Below are 17116 nucleotides of genomic sequence, written 5' to 3'. Positions count from 1 at the left end.
CACCTGGTTGAAGCAAAAATTTAAAAACAACCACCACCACCAAGGTCCAGGGGGAATCATACGAAGCAAAGCAACTGAGGGAGGCAAGCGGGCATCCATACTGCTCATGTAACATGCTGCCCGGTCCTTCCCTGGGCTCGGAGTGGGACTATTCAGGGGAGAGACAGGGGGAGGGGAAGGAGTAGGGGTGTCTCACAAGCCTTGCCAGCCACTGCACCAAGCTCCCCAACACAGTCTACTGCGGAGCCTGGTACAGGTCCCGAGCGAGCTCCGGGTTGACCGTGTCTGGAGGCATTCTTGGTTGTTAAAACTGAGAGGGAGATGCTCCTGGCATCCAGAGGCTATGTGCCGGGGATGCTGCTCCACATGCTCCCACCCACAGGGTGGAACCCACAGCAAAGAACCACCTGGGTCAAAGGTCAATGAGGCTAAGAGTGAGAACTGGTGCAAGGTGGTGGCCTATCAGTGCGTGTGGAATCCTTTGATTGGTCACCACCAATCTTTTCAAAGATGGACCAGACCAGTGGTCAGCAAACATGGCTCTTGAGCTGCGGTTTGCCACTCTGTTGACTAATGAGTTTGCCGCTCACTATGTAAGGCAACTACCCTTACCCAGAAGTTTTGACTTCAGGTTAAAGACATTAGTGCATATTAAAATGTTTTGTTTGTTTTTTTAAGTGTTTTTCCCTAAGGAAGTGGTTGGCAAACTCATTAGTCAACAGAGTGGCAAACCACAGCTTGAGAGCCCCATGTGGCTCTCGAGCCTCAGTTTGCCAACCACTGAAATATCATTTCAGAAACTTTTGTTTCGTGTGTGGGGGTGTGTGTACATACACATACTGGGTTACAATATAAACTTTGTTTCTTGTGAGTGGTGATCTTACCTAGTCACTGGTCTTACCCAATATTTCTCAAACTTTAATGTTCACTTGACTCAACAGAGGATCTTGTTAAAATGCAGATTTAGAATCATCTGGACTGGGGTTAGGGCTCAGATTCTGCACCTCACACAAACTCCCTGGTGAGACTGATGCTGACCGTCCCTGGATCACACTTTGAATAATAAGAACCTAGATTATGCTCTAGATTCATTCATTAAAAAATATTAGAGCAAGTGACTGTATGCTTAGACAGTGAAATCTTTAGGAAGTAGCCTCTACATAGCCGAGCAGGGAGAGAAACAGTTACTTGGTTAATTCATGGGAAGTATTTGAGGATTTACTATATCTTGTATCTTGTAACACAATGTGATAATATTTGTTCTACAAAATATGCCTTGACTATGTTTGTGTATGTGTGCATGCATGTGTGCACATGTGTGGTGTAAGGGTGTCCCTTACTGCCTCCATGCTGTAAGTCTGCCACAGGGGAAAACACCTTTTCTAAGACACAAACGTATCCTATGGGTCATGTTAGCAAGGATACTGTGACCTTAACGTAACAGAGCACTCAGTCTGGCTTCTTAGGATGAATATGGGGACATTCTCCTCTGGAAAGGAAAAGAAACTGACTGCACCCACCGATCATCTCCTGGAACGCAGAGAGTGTTCCGGTAAAGACACTTAGCGCTGCACACGGCTCCAGAGAAACTGCAAGACTGGCTTTACATAAGGTTTGCCCTGAAGTAAACAAGACCTATTTCCATGACTGGCTGTAGGGGGAAGAAGCTGGATTAGAAGACAACTACTTAAAGCCATGCCACTGAAGTGTAAACCTGTAAGGATGATGCCAACAAAAAGAACAATTCCCTTTGGATCGCAATAACCCATTGGACACAATCCAAATAATCCAATACGATGAATGACCCTTATCTTTTCTGCACATAGGGTCGCTGAAACCTCCAACAGCTCAGGCCCGAGAGAGAAACATTCCAATGTCTTTGTAGAATAAAAATGTGTTCTATATCTAAGAACCCCAAAAACAAAGTAATTAATTGCTATTATTTATGTGTTATTGTGAAGGCCATGGGGTAAGAGAGAATTCACGTTTGAATGTGAGATTCACTATACCAAGGCATGGGGGGCATACGGAACTTCTTTCCAACGCTCTCACCCTGATAACAGCTTGCTTTCTGTCATGTCAAAGATCAGAAACTTCTCTTAGAGCTGACCTTTTCTTTTGGCTAAAATATTTGTAAAAGACATTGATTGGCCAGATTATTATGATCTCTGAACGCATAGTAATCTAGCCACTAAGTGTATATCCTTTATAATAAAAGGCTAATATGCAAATTGTCCCCTGGTGACAATTGAACTCCTGGTGAACCAGGAGTTCCACCAGCAGGCAGACTGGCCAACCACCCATATCCCCTCTCCCTGTATAGGCAGGCTGAACGCTACCCATGCATGAATTCATGCACTGGGTCTCAAAAAAAAAAAAATACACATACACACACACACAGACATGCACACACTGAGTGGTCAGATTATTAAGCGTTCAGAGATCATAATAATCTGGCCACTCAGTGTATATTATTACAGACAGATATCTTATAGTGAAACAAAGCCAGGAGAGAGGGGACAGGCCAGGTGTTCTCTTTCCTTCCCCTGCTCACGCCCTCTGACTCTGTGTCCAGTCTCCACACGATTCTCAGGAAATGACAGCTCTGGTGCTCAACCCCGGACAAAGCTTAACTCCCAGAATTCACTTTGTAATTCAATCGTCAGTGGAAAAATCAGTGGCCTCTCTTTTCCCAGCTGCCTTTCCTGGCCCGTGTTGGACCGGTTTTCCTGTCCCAATGTATATAATTATGCAGATTCCAAAGGCAGTCCTAGCAGAGGGAAGGGTGAGCTCTCTAGCCTGGTAATTGAGGATGATAAGGGCGAGGCTGTGGTTCAATTAAAATTTGATCTGAGGAGAATTGAAAGCTCAGCTTCAGACTGACTCAAAGGGCGTCATTTCAGCTGGATAACCGCAGGAAAGTCCTAGCAGAGTTAACAAAGGAGCCTTCCGTATGACCTGGGGGGAGGGGGTCCATGTCAAAGTTACAGGTCCAAGATTCCACCAAAGCTGTTACAAGGACACAGGAAATACTGGACAGTGACCATGGACTTCAGATTTACCCACAGAGCTCAGATATCTGTTCCTTAACACACGAAGTAAAAGCCCTGCAGCCCCTCACATGGCCACCCTGGGCCCTGGCCTCTATGGATTTATTGTCTTTTTTGTTTTTAAACTAGCTTCAGAAATTCTCCTTACACACAAAGGACAGCTTTGAAAAACTCTGGTTGGATTATGCTGAGTTACTAATTATGTCTAAAAAAAAAATCCTACTTGGTTGAATTCAGCTAGTTTTTTTTTTTCTTTTTCTTTTTTCCTCTCTTCAGATCAGTTCTATGTTTAGAGAGTAATAAACTCCTCCAGTCTGCAGAACAATTGGCGCGGGTCCGTGTAACAAGTCGGGCTCAGGAGAAAGGGGCCAGTGCTGGAGGAGAGAAATGTGAGTGCGTCACCACCAGATGCCGCGTGGGGCCTGCACCGGCTCCTCGTTGGCTCACAGCAGCTGCAAAGAACACCGTGGGGCCCGGCCAGAGGCGCTCTGTTGGTTGAGCACTGCCCTGCACACTGAGAGGTTGCCTGTTCGATTCCCGGTCGGGTACAAACCTGGATTTGGGGTTCTATCCTGTGAGGGCGTGGACGAGAGGCAACCAATTGATGTTTCTCTCTCTCTTCCTTTCTGTAAGCATGTCCTCAGATGAGGGTAAAAAAAAAAGAAAAGAATATTTTGGGACAAGTGGGGAATTGTGAATATGGATAGTGTATTAGATGAACATTTGTTGACAAGGAAAATGAAGATCACTAACTTAAAAAAAGCATTTTTTTTCCCTTACTTATTTTAGTGAAAAGTACATAATGTATATAAGCACGCAGAACAAGATCCAAATGAATAGACACTCAAGTAATAATCTCTGGGTGCTGGGAACATAACATTTTCTTACTTTTGCTTAGCCGTATTTTCTGAATGTCTACAATGTATGTATATTGCATCTGTAATAATAAGAGATATTATTAACCTCTTATTTTCCTCCCCTCCCCCAAACTCCTCACATTCAAAAGGTCTGATTTATTTATGAATAAATCAGAATTGTTTAGTTTAGGGGGTGGGCCTAGGTCATTTCAATATCTGTTGAAGGAATGAACATCTCTATGAGACGATGATGATAGTGATAATGAAAGAATTGCTGAATATTTCATTATGACAGTCTACATCCATTGTGCTATTTGGTCCTCCAACAACTACAAGAAGTCAATTTCTTTACAGGTGGGGAAACTGAGGCTCAGAGAGCTGCATAGTTTACCGGAAGTTAGGCAAAGTCTGGATTCCCAGCCCCCAGTCCTGACCACAGCTATCCTGCCTGTTTGGGAGCTGTGTGTTACCACAGCTAAAAAGGACCTCTAGTCCCCTCTGCCAACAATTCTGAGCCAACTGGGGATTAATGTCTGAAAGTGACAGCAAGACTCGTGCAGCACCCTGGCCTCACCCTGGTCAGCTCTGGGAGAAGGTTTGGCTTATGACCGTCTGGTGGAGAAGCTGAGGCTCAGAGACTAAACCCCTTGTCCAAGGTCACCCAGCTTATAAGGATCAGGGGGGAGGTCTGGAGGCTCCAGAAGCGGGGCCCAGGGTCACTACCCAGAGTCCCCACTGGGGGCAGTCAAACCTGCTTATTGCTTCCAGGGGAGACAATGCCCTCTCTCCCTGTCCTGGGGCCACACGCCTGGCTTCTCTGTAGCCCGCCCCTGGAGCTTCAGCCTGCTCACTGCCGAGCCCTGCGCACTGCTCCCCACCTGCTTCGCACTTTTGGAAGTGGTTTCCCTCACCGGACAGTGGGCGGACACCTTACAGATTTTACATAACAGCACGTTCTCCTTGAGGCCAGTTCCTCTGTACTCCATCCCTCAAGCAGACCGACTCCTGCTCTGGCTGGTATGTGCACACGAAGAGCACGTCTGTGATTCAATAAGGTTATTAAAACAAGGTCATCTGTGCTTTCACACATGAATACAGCAAATCCAGGGTGGGGCAAAAGTAGGTTTACAGTTGGTAGGCTGGAAAACGATACAATAATTACTGCATAATAATACAAGAATGAACTCTGTTTGGGGTACTTGCAACGATAAGCCTCCTTTTGACCCACCCTGTATATCTTAACAGGAAGAGATTTCATTTTTCAAATTGCCCCTTTCGAGGGAGATAGTCACACGCAATAATTGTGCCGACACCTAACGTGGACTTGGACGCGTCTAGATTCGAAAACGGTATGGCCAGTGGAAATCTGCTCAAGGCAAAGGACCAGGGCCCCGCCTGAAAGTGCCCCTCCCTGATCTGGATCTGATAACCGCCACGGAAAAGCCCAAGGCAGAGTCAATCTGCGGAGACCTAATCCTCCAGAAGGCAGATTAAGCGTATAATTGACCTATATAATCCACATATCATCTCCAGGCAACTGTTCCCGGCCTGGTGCTGGAGCCAGTGCGGGTGCGCGCTACCCAGTGTGGACCCCGTCCAAGTGCGGGTGGCTTTTAATCACTCGTCTCCTAGCCTGGGAGGTTTAAGCAGATGAATTCGCCCTAAGCATTAAAATCTCTTTTAATCCTGATTTTCTCCTCAGTCTGTGTCTTCAAGAAGTACAAGGAGGAAAGGAAAGAAATTAATTTTTGTTTAGACCTTGAAATCTTAGGTGCTTCTCTTGATGATCTGATCTCTTAATTTCAAAAAGCGTGTTCTTGTTCTGGGGAAGATGTTGAATTAATCACCAGAGGAGGGGGAGAGCCATCTGCATGATTTATGGACACTCGAGCTTTTAAATCGCCGCCTCTGACTTATTTCTCGGGCTGTGCAAGCCTTCTCATTTGCTGTGTTAGGAAGATGGAGATTATTTCGTATTCATGTTTTATATTTTCTTTAAAAGTCAGCAATAATATTCAAGGAGGCCAGGCTTCCACTTGAGTCTGACAGCAATCTGATTCTCTTTTAAAAAGTCAGTATCTTTAATAGAATTTAAATTCATTGCTATTGTACACATTCTCTTGCCTTTGTTTCAAAATTCTGTAAACTGTTACTTTGCAGTAACCGAAACCAGTTTTCAATTGCATGTCATTTTTTAGAGAGAGAAAGAAAAAAAGACAAAACACAGATAAAAATGTACAGCTATTGTACATATCTGAAATACTATGGGAAGCCGTATGAAGGCTCTTTTCCAATCAGCACTTAATTTTGGACCAGTTAGGGGCATTACCAAAGAAGTTAATGGTATTTTATAGGCCTCTCTGTAAATCAATTATATTAACACCCAGGCAATCTTTCACCGCGTTAAAAAGCCCTGGTTAGGCAACGTTATGTCTGAACATATTTCTCCAATAAATCTAGAGAATGCCTGTTTTTTTTTTTTTTTTAAATCGGTGAAGATGAATTTAGAAAGCTGTTCTTACGTTACATAATAAAATAGATAAAAACGCGGAACATCAAATATAGAGCCCCAAATGCTATGCCGATAATCCCCCACAAGCACCCAATTCCAGCCAAAAGAACATGATGAGGCAGAGAAAAACCAGCTCCGAGAGAGCAGTGAAATGCAGGCCTGGCTGACACGGAAGATACACGCATTCAATGACCAGCTTTTAGTCCACATATTCCCAGATAGGGACCCACACGAATGCTACCCAGCCTTCCCTACAACGCACTCCTAAAATGACAGAAAGGGGGATCATACTAAATAGCAAGAACGCAAAGGACTTATCAGGTAAATAAAACCAAGACTGAGAGCCACGGCTAAAACACCACAGGATCCCCGAGAACGGCCTGGAAATGACAGATGCCAGCAGGAGCTAGCCACCAGGGAATGCCACCACAGTCAGAACAAACAGCCCCCAAGCAGCAAACAACCCCAGAGATATAGATTCCTCCCCTCGTTCAAAATGCTAATTTTCTATTATTCATTTTTGCCATTTGTCAAAAGGCAACGATTTGGAAGAGAAGCCTCTCAGATCGATGCTTATCTCGATAGATTTCTGCCAATTGTTTAGGCGCCTGCCCCGGGACCCCTGTCCTAGAGGAAAGTGGGGAAAGGCCAGGCCGCGGCTGCAGGAAGTGGAGGGTGGCGGGGTTCCCAGACCTCTGCCTTCCTATCCTTGTCCCCTTGTCCAGCTCGGTGGACACCGGGGCCCGTCAGCATAGCAGAGAGGCAAAGGAATAAACACCATGCTTGAGGAAACAGAAGCCGAAAATAATCAGACATGTTGGTAATCTGATGTTTTGCTGCGAGATTACAGAAAAAACAGTAAGGACTGAATTCAATTACCGAGACGGCATGGTAATGAAGCTTCTTGTGCAACTCTGGGTGTTTCAAATGACAAATGTTTCAAATCCACGACAGAGTCAGTAACTTTTCTGCGCTTCCTCAGCGAGGCTGCCCGGTGCCAAGGTCCTGGGAGCGAGGGGAGCAGGTTATTTGAAAAGCAAGGAAGCCAATGGCAAAGGGATTGATCTCTAAACAAGCCACCGATGCTCAGGGAATGGCTGTAATGCTGACGTCTGGAAAACCCGATCCTAAGACACCCTCAGGAAAACACAGCCGGCACAATCCAAGACTGAATGGTGGGGGATCTCACCACGTGGCTGAGGCCGGTCCGTGCTGGTCAGTGTGTAATTCAACAGGGGACCGGGATGTTTGTGGATTTTTGCATCCCCTTAAGCATAACTTGCTTCCTGAAAAACATACTGTATTCATTTTTGTTTTTCATTACTCCTTTTCCTTTTCATTATTAATTCACACGAAAGGCCCGAGGGCTTGAGTTTGCCTGCCTTCTTCGGTTAGTCGGACGAGTCTGCTTTTGCCATCTGTGCGAGCCACGCCTGGACTCTTCACTTTGCAAATAATTCAGCTGCACGTTCCCTTGAAAAAGGTCACAGAAGAGGACAATTTGCCCGGCTGCCTTCGAGAGGGCTACCTTAAACAAATGGCCCCTTGCCCTTCTAATTAAAAAAAAAAAAAACCCAAAGAGGGCAGCGTGGGCTAGTTGTTAATGAAGGGGCAGGCGCAATTGCAGATTCAACGTCCAATTCAGTGCCCGTTGTTTTAAACTTTTTGAGAGCACGAGGTTGTTGTTCGCACACACGCTCACACAGGCACACGCACACAGAGGCCACACAAAACTGAGAGTCGGAAGATACTGATCGAAGGGGGGAAAAGGCAACCTAGGCATTGAAAAGAACAATCCACAGGCTTCTGGAAAATGGGTGTTTTGGAATTTAGTTCAGTGGAGACCCCAGGGTGCTGCCTGGCTGTTTTCAATGCCTATGGGGTGGGTGACCGTCCCCCCGGGCATTCTGGGCTCGGACTGTCATCAAGGCCGCATGCAGGCAGGGGGAGGGCCCGCCCCGCCCAGAGCTCGGGGCAGGCAGCAGGCATTCTCAGTGGGTGCGGGTCATGCTAGAAGATGTACACAGGAAGATTATTTGATTCTGATCCATGCCATTTGGCGTAATGTGATAAAACAGTTGACATGAGAGATAAGTTCCATTTTAACCCGAGAGAGGGGGACGGACGGGTGGGAATTAGAAGGAAGAAGGGTTTCTCGGAGAAAGGAGGTGCGGAGGAGGAAGGAGCGATACTGAGCACAGAAAGCGGGTGATCGGGGAAAGAAAAAGAAAAAAAAAAGAAAAGAAAAGAAAGAAAGGGGCCTTTTCAGCGCACGAGGAAAGCAAATGAGCTGGAAGACAAGGCAGATACAAGTCAGGAGCTGCCGTACCCTCAGCAGTGCCAACAATGAGCTCACCGCGCCGCGGAACAAAAACACACATACACGCGAATGCAATGCAAACGGAACACAGTCACGGGAAAATACAGAAACACGGATCCCATTGTAGACCCAACATTAATGTTCGGGCTGCTGGCACCGAAGGAACAGGAACCTGGACAGGAGGAGCGCACGCTGCACGAGACAGAAGGAGGCGGCACCGTGAGAGAGAGAGCCACACGAGACAAGGCGTCCGCGTCCCTGCACTCTGGCCGGGTCTACACTGGCAAATTCGGCAGAAGCTGGAAGCAACATATCTGGCTTCATCCGAGAGTCCCGTCCCGCCTGCTTTGGCCCGAGAGAGGTGGGCGATTTGAGACCAAAGCAGATTCCCTTTTAAACCTCTTGGCGCAGTGGCTGGCTCTGGGAGCGCAGTAGGAGAGAGGCCACCGTGAGCCCTGGGAGAGCTGTGCGCCTGAAGTTCAGTTTGGGTCTGCAGCCCGATGGGCGTGCCCTTTGTCCCAGGTTTTCCAGGGGGAGGGTGGGCTTAGAATGGCAACTGACCGAGCAGCTCTAACACGTCTGCCAAAACCCAGGGCTAAGGGAGGATCTCTGGTCTCCCAGGAACAGAACCCTTTTGGAAGTGGTAACAATGCATATCTGCACGCCACAGCTGGTGTCCGGGAGGGTCCGCCCTCCCCACCCCCCACCCGGAGGGGAGCTGGCTCAGCCTCCCCAGGAGACTATCCCCTAAAGCAAGGCCAGATTGCAAGGAAGAGAGCCACGACCAGGAAAGGTGTCTGCCAGTTAGAGAAAGCTGCCCCCAAGCGTCCCGCAGGACCGAGCCTGCGTGCCGAGAGGCTGCGCGTCACACAGATCGGGGCTGAGACACGCCACTCCAGGGTGGCCTCCGAACAGACACACGACAGATACAAGCCTGAGGCGGAGGGAGAGGAGAAGATTTTGTTTGAGTTGGGACCAATCCATGTTTCTCAAAATGTGACTTATCCTCCTGTCTCTTATTTTGTCACATTTTGGAGGGTCTCCTCCTTGGTCTGCAAGGAGGAGGAGGCATCTACTTACATCAAATAACCTTTCTATGTACATCTCCTCATTGACCTTATCACGGAGGACATCCTGAGAGTGGCGGACGAAAGTCACGTAGGCATCGGCCACGTCCATCCCGGGTTTCTGCAAAGAAACAGGAAAACATGAGAAGGGAATTCACCCCTGCATATTCCTCTCCCCCCTCTCCCACCCTCTGGCGGGAGTTCTAAGCTCTCCGTGGTGTATGTCACAGCTGTTCCCAGCACAGACTGGTCAGAATGGGTATTGGAGCCTTCTGCACTTGCTGGAAATCAAACCTGGCTAAGAAGGGAGTCGGGATTACAGGGTTTTATACATATTTTTCTACTATTAATTTTTCTTCTGGCAAAGATACTCTAAGGAATCAGCATTCACTGGGTCACCTAGAGACATTATCTGGCTTTTCTTTGGCTTGAACCCTCTTCCCCTTTAAAAAATACCCACAGGTACTCTGTCTTCCATGGTCTCTCCTTACTGTCACATCGGAAAGGTGACAGCTTCCCCGGCCCCCTTTCCTTTGAAAAACATTAAGGAAGTGCTAAGTAAAGAAATCAGAGTTTGATCTATACCCCTTCCACCTGTCCAAGTCACATTTTGGGGGTAATTTAACCGGAGTATGTAGTATTTCCTCATCAGTTTACTCAGGAGGCATTCAACCATTTGTCTTCACTCCTGGGTGCAGCTTATAGTCCAAGAATTGAAAAAAAAAAAAAAGAAAGAAAGAAAGAAAAAAGGCAGGGGCGAAGGATTTGATTTTTAAATAAATTAGATTTTCTGGAAAGGTAAGCTGGTGGTTCTTACAGTATAGGAAATGATTTATTATAAGAAGAAAAAAAAAAGAAATTCAGAATGCACACTGCTTGACATATCGTAATCAAAGTTATCTCCAAAGACACCTATTAGAACGCGGTAATACGGGTCATTAGGAGAGCTGCCACAAACCCCTTAAGTTCCCACAGCAGATATGTATGTTTGCTAATAACTAAAAAGATTAGCTTTCATTACTGTGATTTACCTTAGATCACAAAGTATCATTTCTCTACAAGACGGGACTGTCAAGCGCTGCAAATTGAAGTTAGTTAACACTTCTGTGTAATTTCCAGGGTGAAAATGAGGAAGGTTTGGAAACAGTAGGACTGTATATTTTTCAAATACAAAGCAAACAATTATCAAGCAAAGGGCCAATGCCTGGCCCCTGGGATGCTAGTAACATTTCTTAACACCTGCTGAAACAATGACAAGGTATTAATTTGAAAAACAACGAAGACAACCCAAAGCCACAGCAGTCAACCGTTAGGCTTTCAAGCAATTTTCATGGAACGGATTGAGCAGGCTCTGTGACGGGCCTGTAATTGCGGCAGCTTTATGATGGGCAGCCACAGGGGTTCTCCAATGGGATGGAAGCGAGAGCTCTCTGTTCTCAAGGCACCTCTGTCCTCCTCTCCCTTTGGAGCATCAAAAGGCGTCTCTGTAGGGGGAGGGACCCCTACCTGGGGGACCTGAGACACTTACTATTACTGTTTCCATTTTTTCCTGGTGCTGCTGGTGGCAGACGTGGCCTTTTCCAGGACACACGCAGCCACAGGAGAGCAAAGACCCAAAGCCAGAGCCAAAGCCTGCAGACCAGTCAGTGACCCTCCATGATAGAAACAGCCATCTACAGTAATTGGTATTTTCACCACATTTGCTATCCTCAAAGGGGCATTTAAGTTTTAAAAACTTTGATTAATGCCGAGACTGGTTTGGCTCAGTGGATAGAGCCAGCAGACTCAAGGGTCCCAGGTTTGATTCTGGTCAAGGGCATGTACCCTGGTTGCGGGCACATCCCTGGTGGGGGGGTGTGCAGGAGGCAGCTGATCGATGTTTCTCTTTCATCGATGTTTCTGACTCTCTATTCCTTTCCCTTCCTCTCTGTAAAAAAAATCAATTAAATATATTAAAAAAATAAAAATTAAAAAAAACTTTGATTAAAAAAAAAACAACCTACACAAGATGATTCATCTCCCCAGGTAGTTAAAAAACAAACAAACTCCATAATTCTCTATTTCTCGACTGTGTTTAATTTTTTGTCATAGCACTCACCAGTATCTGACATTGTACTATGGATATAGCTCCTGTCTTTGCCTCTCTTGGATAACTAGAACATAAAATCCATGACTGCAGGGACTTTATTTGCTCTATTTCCCACTGTATCCTCAGCACATAGGTTGATGCCTGGTACTCGGTAGGTGCTTGGTACATATTTGCTGAATGAACAAATCCATGAATAAATAAGTCCATCCCACCTCCTTCCCAAAGCTCTCAGTCACTCTGCAGCAGGTCCTCCACTTCTATGTCTTTCTGTTATAACGCTGACAAGATGTCCCTGGAACTGAACTCTTGTTTATATCCATTAGCCATGCCAAAATTGGTTTTTTTTTTGTTGTCATTTTACTTAAAGTCACAGTTACCAGAACCTATTGATGACATTAAATGAGGACTTACTGTACCTGGCTTTTTATTGGATCCCCCACAAATGAAAACTTGTGAAAATCATTTCAATTTCTTCAGGCCTTAGTTATACCATCTGTAAAATGGGATTAAAAGCTCCCTACTTACCTTGAGCATTAGTATGATTATCAGCTAAAATAAAGTATGTTAAAGTGCTTTAAAAGCCATATATTACTATATAAACTTACCTACCTTTATAATCTACTTTGGAATCAGGGCGGGGGGGGGGGGGGGAATGGGCCTCAGAGAAACCACCATCAAAATAAAAACGACAAAATCTCTACAGGAAAATGTATAGGTTTTTTTTTTAATAGAGTCCTCAGGCCCCCACTCACAACCATCTTCCTTTCTAATCAGCTTTCCATCCCATTGGGGGCCAGCGAGGGGTGTGTTGATAATAGAGGGCTCCTGCTTTCCCTGGGGCCCTGTGTGTGGGGAAAAGGCTGCGGGACTGTAGCTCCCCAAGTGCAGGGCCACCCCGGCTGGGGTCTGGGAGAGGCAAGCTACCCTACACCCCGGAGTCAGTCCCAGCATGATCCTCTGTCACGGAGGAGACGCTGAAGCATGGCCAGTTCCCTATTTGTAAAGGCAGGGGAGATGTGTAATGCGTTTTAAGTAGATTTCCAACCAAATGGTTAAAATAAAAACTGTTTACACACAAACAAGCTAACTTGTAATTATAGATGGAAATTTTTCTTGGCTAAACAACCGATGCTATTAGAGAAATTAGGCTTGATACCACATTGCTATCTACAAACAGTGGGGAAAACGCTAGGCAGTGGTTTTAATGCCCCACAATTACAGGGCTTATTGTATACGTGGCTTGGGCATGAAATAAACAACAAATGCATTCATCTTGGTATAGTTAACTCTATCCACTGAGTTAACCATGGTGAAGATATCATTGTGAAGGATCCACTCTGTGGCTTAGAAAAAAAAAAAGAAAAGGCATTTAAATCCGGGTTTGTTCCTGCCAGGATGCCTCTGAGTTTGAGAAAACAGATTCAGATTGTCAGCACCCTGATCAAGCCCTAATTGGGAAGACAAACCTGCTATGGATACCATGTTCGAACGCTTCGTCTAAGACAAAGAGATGCTTTGGGATTTATGCCACATTTTCAGTGGATGGCAATAATGCCTCTCTCCATTAATGTGGATAATTAAGAGACAAGTCTCTAACTAACTACTAATTCCCACATAGAACAAACCAGCGAACCACGTGCCAACCTCAGAGAGCCACGCAAAGGAACTCAGTCTTCAGAGCTAGAAACAACCTGGGAGATGATTTTACCCAATAGTTGTTAAGCCTGGTTACAGAAGACAAGGACCTGGGGAGCTTTCAAAACACCGATGCCGAGACCCCACACCCCAGATTGTTTTAATTTGGCAAGCAACGTTGCACTAACGGGTGTAAAAAGCTCCCCAGGTGTTTCCAATATGTAGGCAAGGTGGAGAATCCCCGATGGAGCCCACCAACTCCCAAGCTTGGACTGCCTCTCAGAATCACGTGGGGAGCTTGAGAAAGAGACCTCCAAGTTCCACCCCAGAACTACTGAGTCAGCATCTCCGGAGACAAGGGGCTAGAAACCTCTCTTTAAAAACCAAGCCAGGTAAGACCCAAATCCTTGCCAAGTATGACTGCTGCACATTCTGGTTTGGGGACTGCTGATTCCACAGGCAATGGCCACTGGTGTGCTGGTACACTGGCTCTTCAAAACGGCAACACACAACAACACAAACAACAGACCCTGGATTGTAGTGCTCATCAGTGCCCATGGTGTAAATACTCTCTCTGTGGCCGAGCTGTTGCTGCTCATGTGCCCTCCCCGAGGACAGAGTTGGGAAGAAATGCACAGAGTTGGGCTCTTTCTTGGGGGCCAGTGCCAGGAGGCTCCCTCCACTTAGTCAAAGGGCGAGCACCTGACCGCACACTCCTGCTTCCCGGCAGGGACACCCTGGGCAGGCAACTAACCTCCCTCCTCTCCTCAGCTGTGGATCAGGCTGAAAACATTACCCCTCGCAGCGTGGTTTTGAGAAGTGAGTGATTACTATTATTTACTACATGTAAACAATGTACATGTAGAATATGTCTTCTGTACACTATTATTTTCTCTAAAATTGTTTATTGATGAAAACATTACTTATACTATTATTGCTATATAATTATTCTAATATTAGTGTTACTCATTTTATCATATTGTAAATTATGATAATTTACAATACATAAAAATATAGTGATAATTTACAATATCACAATAATGGTATTTGCTATAAAGCACACTTTAGTCAACTTAATTTTAAAGTTTATCTTTTTGTTTTTTTCTAAGCCATAGTAATTGGTAAAGTCATGATTTTTAGTTTTTCCAATACTAAAGTACAGCAATTACTCAATTAACCAAATAAAGACGTTCATCTGCCCACTCACTACCACCATCTGGCAGGTGGCACAGTGTGAAGAGCCCTGGCTGAGATCTCAGCTCCGCCACTTAGCAGCTGGGACCCTGCGGAAGTGAGCCTCCCCAGGCCTCAGTGTCCTCACCATTAAAGTGGGGTTGCTGTCGAGATTGAGTATAAAGTGCTTAGCAGGTGCCCCGCACAGAGTGGGCTTTCAAAGGCGTGGCTTCCGCTGTCACCAGCATCGGTAAGTGTGCCACATTTGGGGACACGCTGCTTCCTTTCCCCAAAGCCGCCCTAGAGCGCGGAGACTCCCTAATTCCTTTTGTTCCCCCAGAGCCCAGCGAGGCTTCCGCTGTGGCACAAACCCATCTCTGGACACTGGATGCCTACAGAGCAGGGCTCTTTTGCTATGCATTTTCCCCTCCACTTTACCATCAACCTGAACCACAGGACACCGCCAATTTTGGACTTTCCTGACCTCCCCCAAATGCCAATCGGTTCGTACCAATTGCCCGATCACATTTCTCTGCGTATTTGGACCTTGCCCGCTCCTCACCTGTTCTACCCTCGCTGGCGTGATCTTCCCTCTTCTTTGAGGCGACAGAAAACAAACCTTAGCCACCAGATCTTTGAGTTATGAGCCTAGAATTCCAGTTTCTATTACTGTTGAAGACCATGGCAGGCCAGAGCTACTGTCATCAGCCAGTCCTGCCTCCATCCCAGGCTCCTGCACTGGATTGTGGGCCTCGCACGCCCACCCCGCCACGTGCCCTGCTCCCGCAGCTGAAAGGTCTGATGAGGGCCAGGCGTGGTGCCCAGGCTTCCACACACGTGTGCCATTTCATCTGCACAGCTAACCCGCGTCTTGAGTATTATTATCCTTGTTTTAAGGATGGAGAAACAGTCCCAGAGAATGTGGATAGTTTGCTCCCTGTGAACTGGAAGTTTAGAGTTTGGGGCTTGGGAAAATAAATTGCTTAACGTTTCTCTCCCTCACTGTAAGGATTATCTATGTGAAGGAGTCTGAGGTCCCTCGATGAGAAATATTATATAAATTCAAAGCATCATTATTGATTGTACATGCTTCCATTAAACAAACAAAATACATGCTAATGCCAAATTCACTCCAATTTTCCATTTCTGCCTCCCTGTGAGGAATAAGCCAATAAACCATTACACACTCAACTTCCTGGGGAAATGAATTTAAATGTTAATATAAATCCCTTTAGAAAAACACAAATTTTAGCAAATAAGTATTTGAACAAGGAGGGCACTTAACCACGTTCAGAATGAGAAACGTTCAGTACGAGCCCCTTGGTGGCTGTTGAGATAAGCTTTCTAAATTTAATATTTTATAATAGACTCCCTCCTCTTTTGTTAGGCACGGAGATGCAGAATCACTTGCCTTCCCCTTCACTGGGGCACACTGAAGTCTCCGCAATTTTGCTTTGCTAATCGGCAGGGAGAGCCCGCCTACCAGCGTGTCCCGTTCCCCACACGTAATCCCGCCCGCTAGCCTCCATGTGCGCACTTAACCTCAATTTAAATGTAAATCCTGGGCACCTCCAAGTGCTTCGGCTGTGAACTTTGAGAGCTCTCCTCATTAATGAGGTCTGCACTAATCATACACAGTGTGGTCAGGTTTCCCGAAAAACAATTGCAGAACTGACCCCAAAATGAACAAATCCAGAACTTATTTATTTTTATTTTTTAAATACGGCATCCTATGCACGTTTCTAGGTTATGATTCTACTTCTAAGGGGTGCATGCAGTGGGGAGGTGAGTGGCCCATCAACAGTGGGGTTTGAGCAACATATGTTAGAGGAACTGAAGAAAACAAAAACCGTAGTAAGCTGGGTTTACCCTCAGTTAGGATGCGTCTCCCTGAGGAAAGAAACCGTACCTTCTTCCCATCGGATACGGTTTTACCAGGAAATGTTCTTGGCCTCCCCCCTCTGGTGATCCAGTTCAGGAAAATACACAATTTAGCAGCAACTTGCGAAAACAGCACCATCAAACTTCTCATAGAAGCAAAGCAAAACAAGACAAAACCTTGCAAACAAAGAAAAAAACACACACAACCAAACCCACAAAGACAATTTGCGTATACTCACAGGGACATCCACATACTTGGAAGCTGCCTTCACCTAAGAAGAAAAGAAGAGGACGGCAGTGAGGCTGGGGCAGTGAGGCTGGTGTTTACGTTTAATTGTTCACAGCTCAATGCTGAATCCCCATCAGAGTTAAAACAATACGCTGGCACCTGGAGCTGGCCAGGAAACATGGGAAGGTATGAAAAAATAAAAGCTGTTTGCTATTTCCCCCCAAGCCATAGCTATTTATTGCTTGAGAGAGAAAGTGTGTGTGTGTGTGTGTGTGTGTGTGTGTGTGTGTGTGTGGTGTGAGA

The 17116-nt window shown here is 45.9% G+C and overlaps 1 protein-coding gene across 8 annotated transcripts in view; it reads right to left on the bottom strand.

Annotated features, from left to right (window-relative positions):
- Positions 1–17116, bottom strand: part of CADPS (calcium dependent secretion activator) — a 411831-nt gene that overhangs the window by 26689 nt on the left and 368026 nt on the right. For all 8 annotated transcript variants that reach the window (XM_084902706.1, XM_084902705.1, XM_084902699.1 and 5 more), the window contains 2 exons: positions 16824–16856; positions 9820–9927 (listed from right to left, as the gene is read on the bottom strand). In XM_084902706.1, coding sequence (XP_084758832.1) covers positions 9820–9927; positions 16824–16856 — 141 coding nt within the window. The remainder of the gene's footprint in view (positions 1–9819; positions 9928–16823; positions 16857–17116) is intronic.

The sequence above is a fragment of the Pipistrellus hanaki genome, assembly GCF_964339955.1.
Source record: "Pipistrellus hanaki genome assembly, chromosome: 13".
Classification (NCBI taxonomy): domain Eukaryota; kingdom Metazoa; phylum Chordata; class Mammalia; order Chiroptera; family Vespertilionidae; genus Pipistrellus; species Pipistrellus hanaki.
This window is presented reverse-complemented; position numbering and strand designations above follow the sequence as displayed.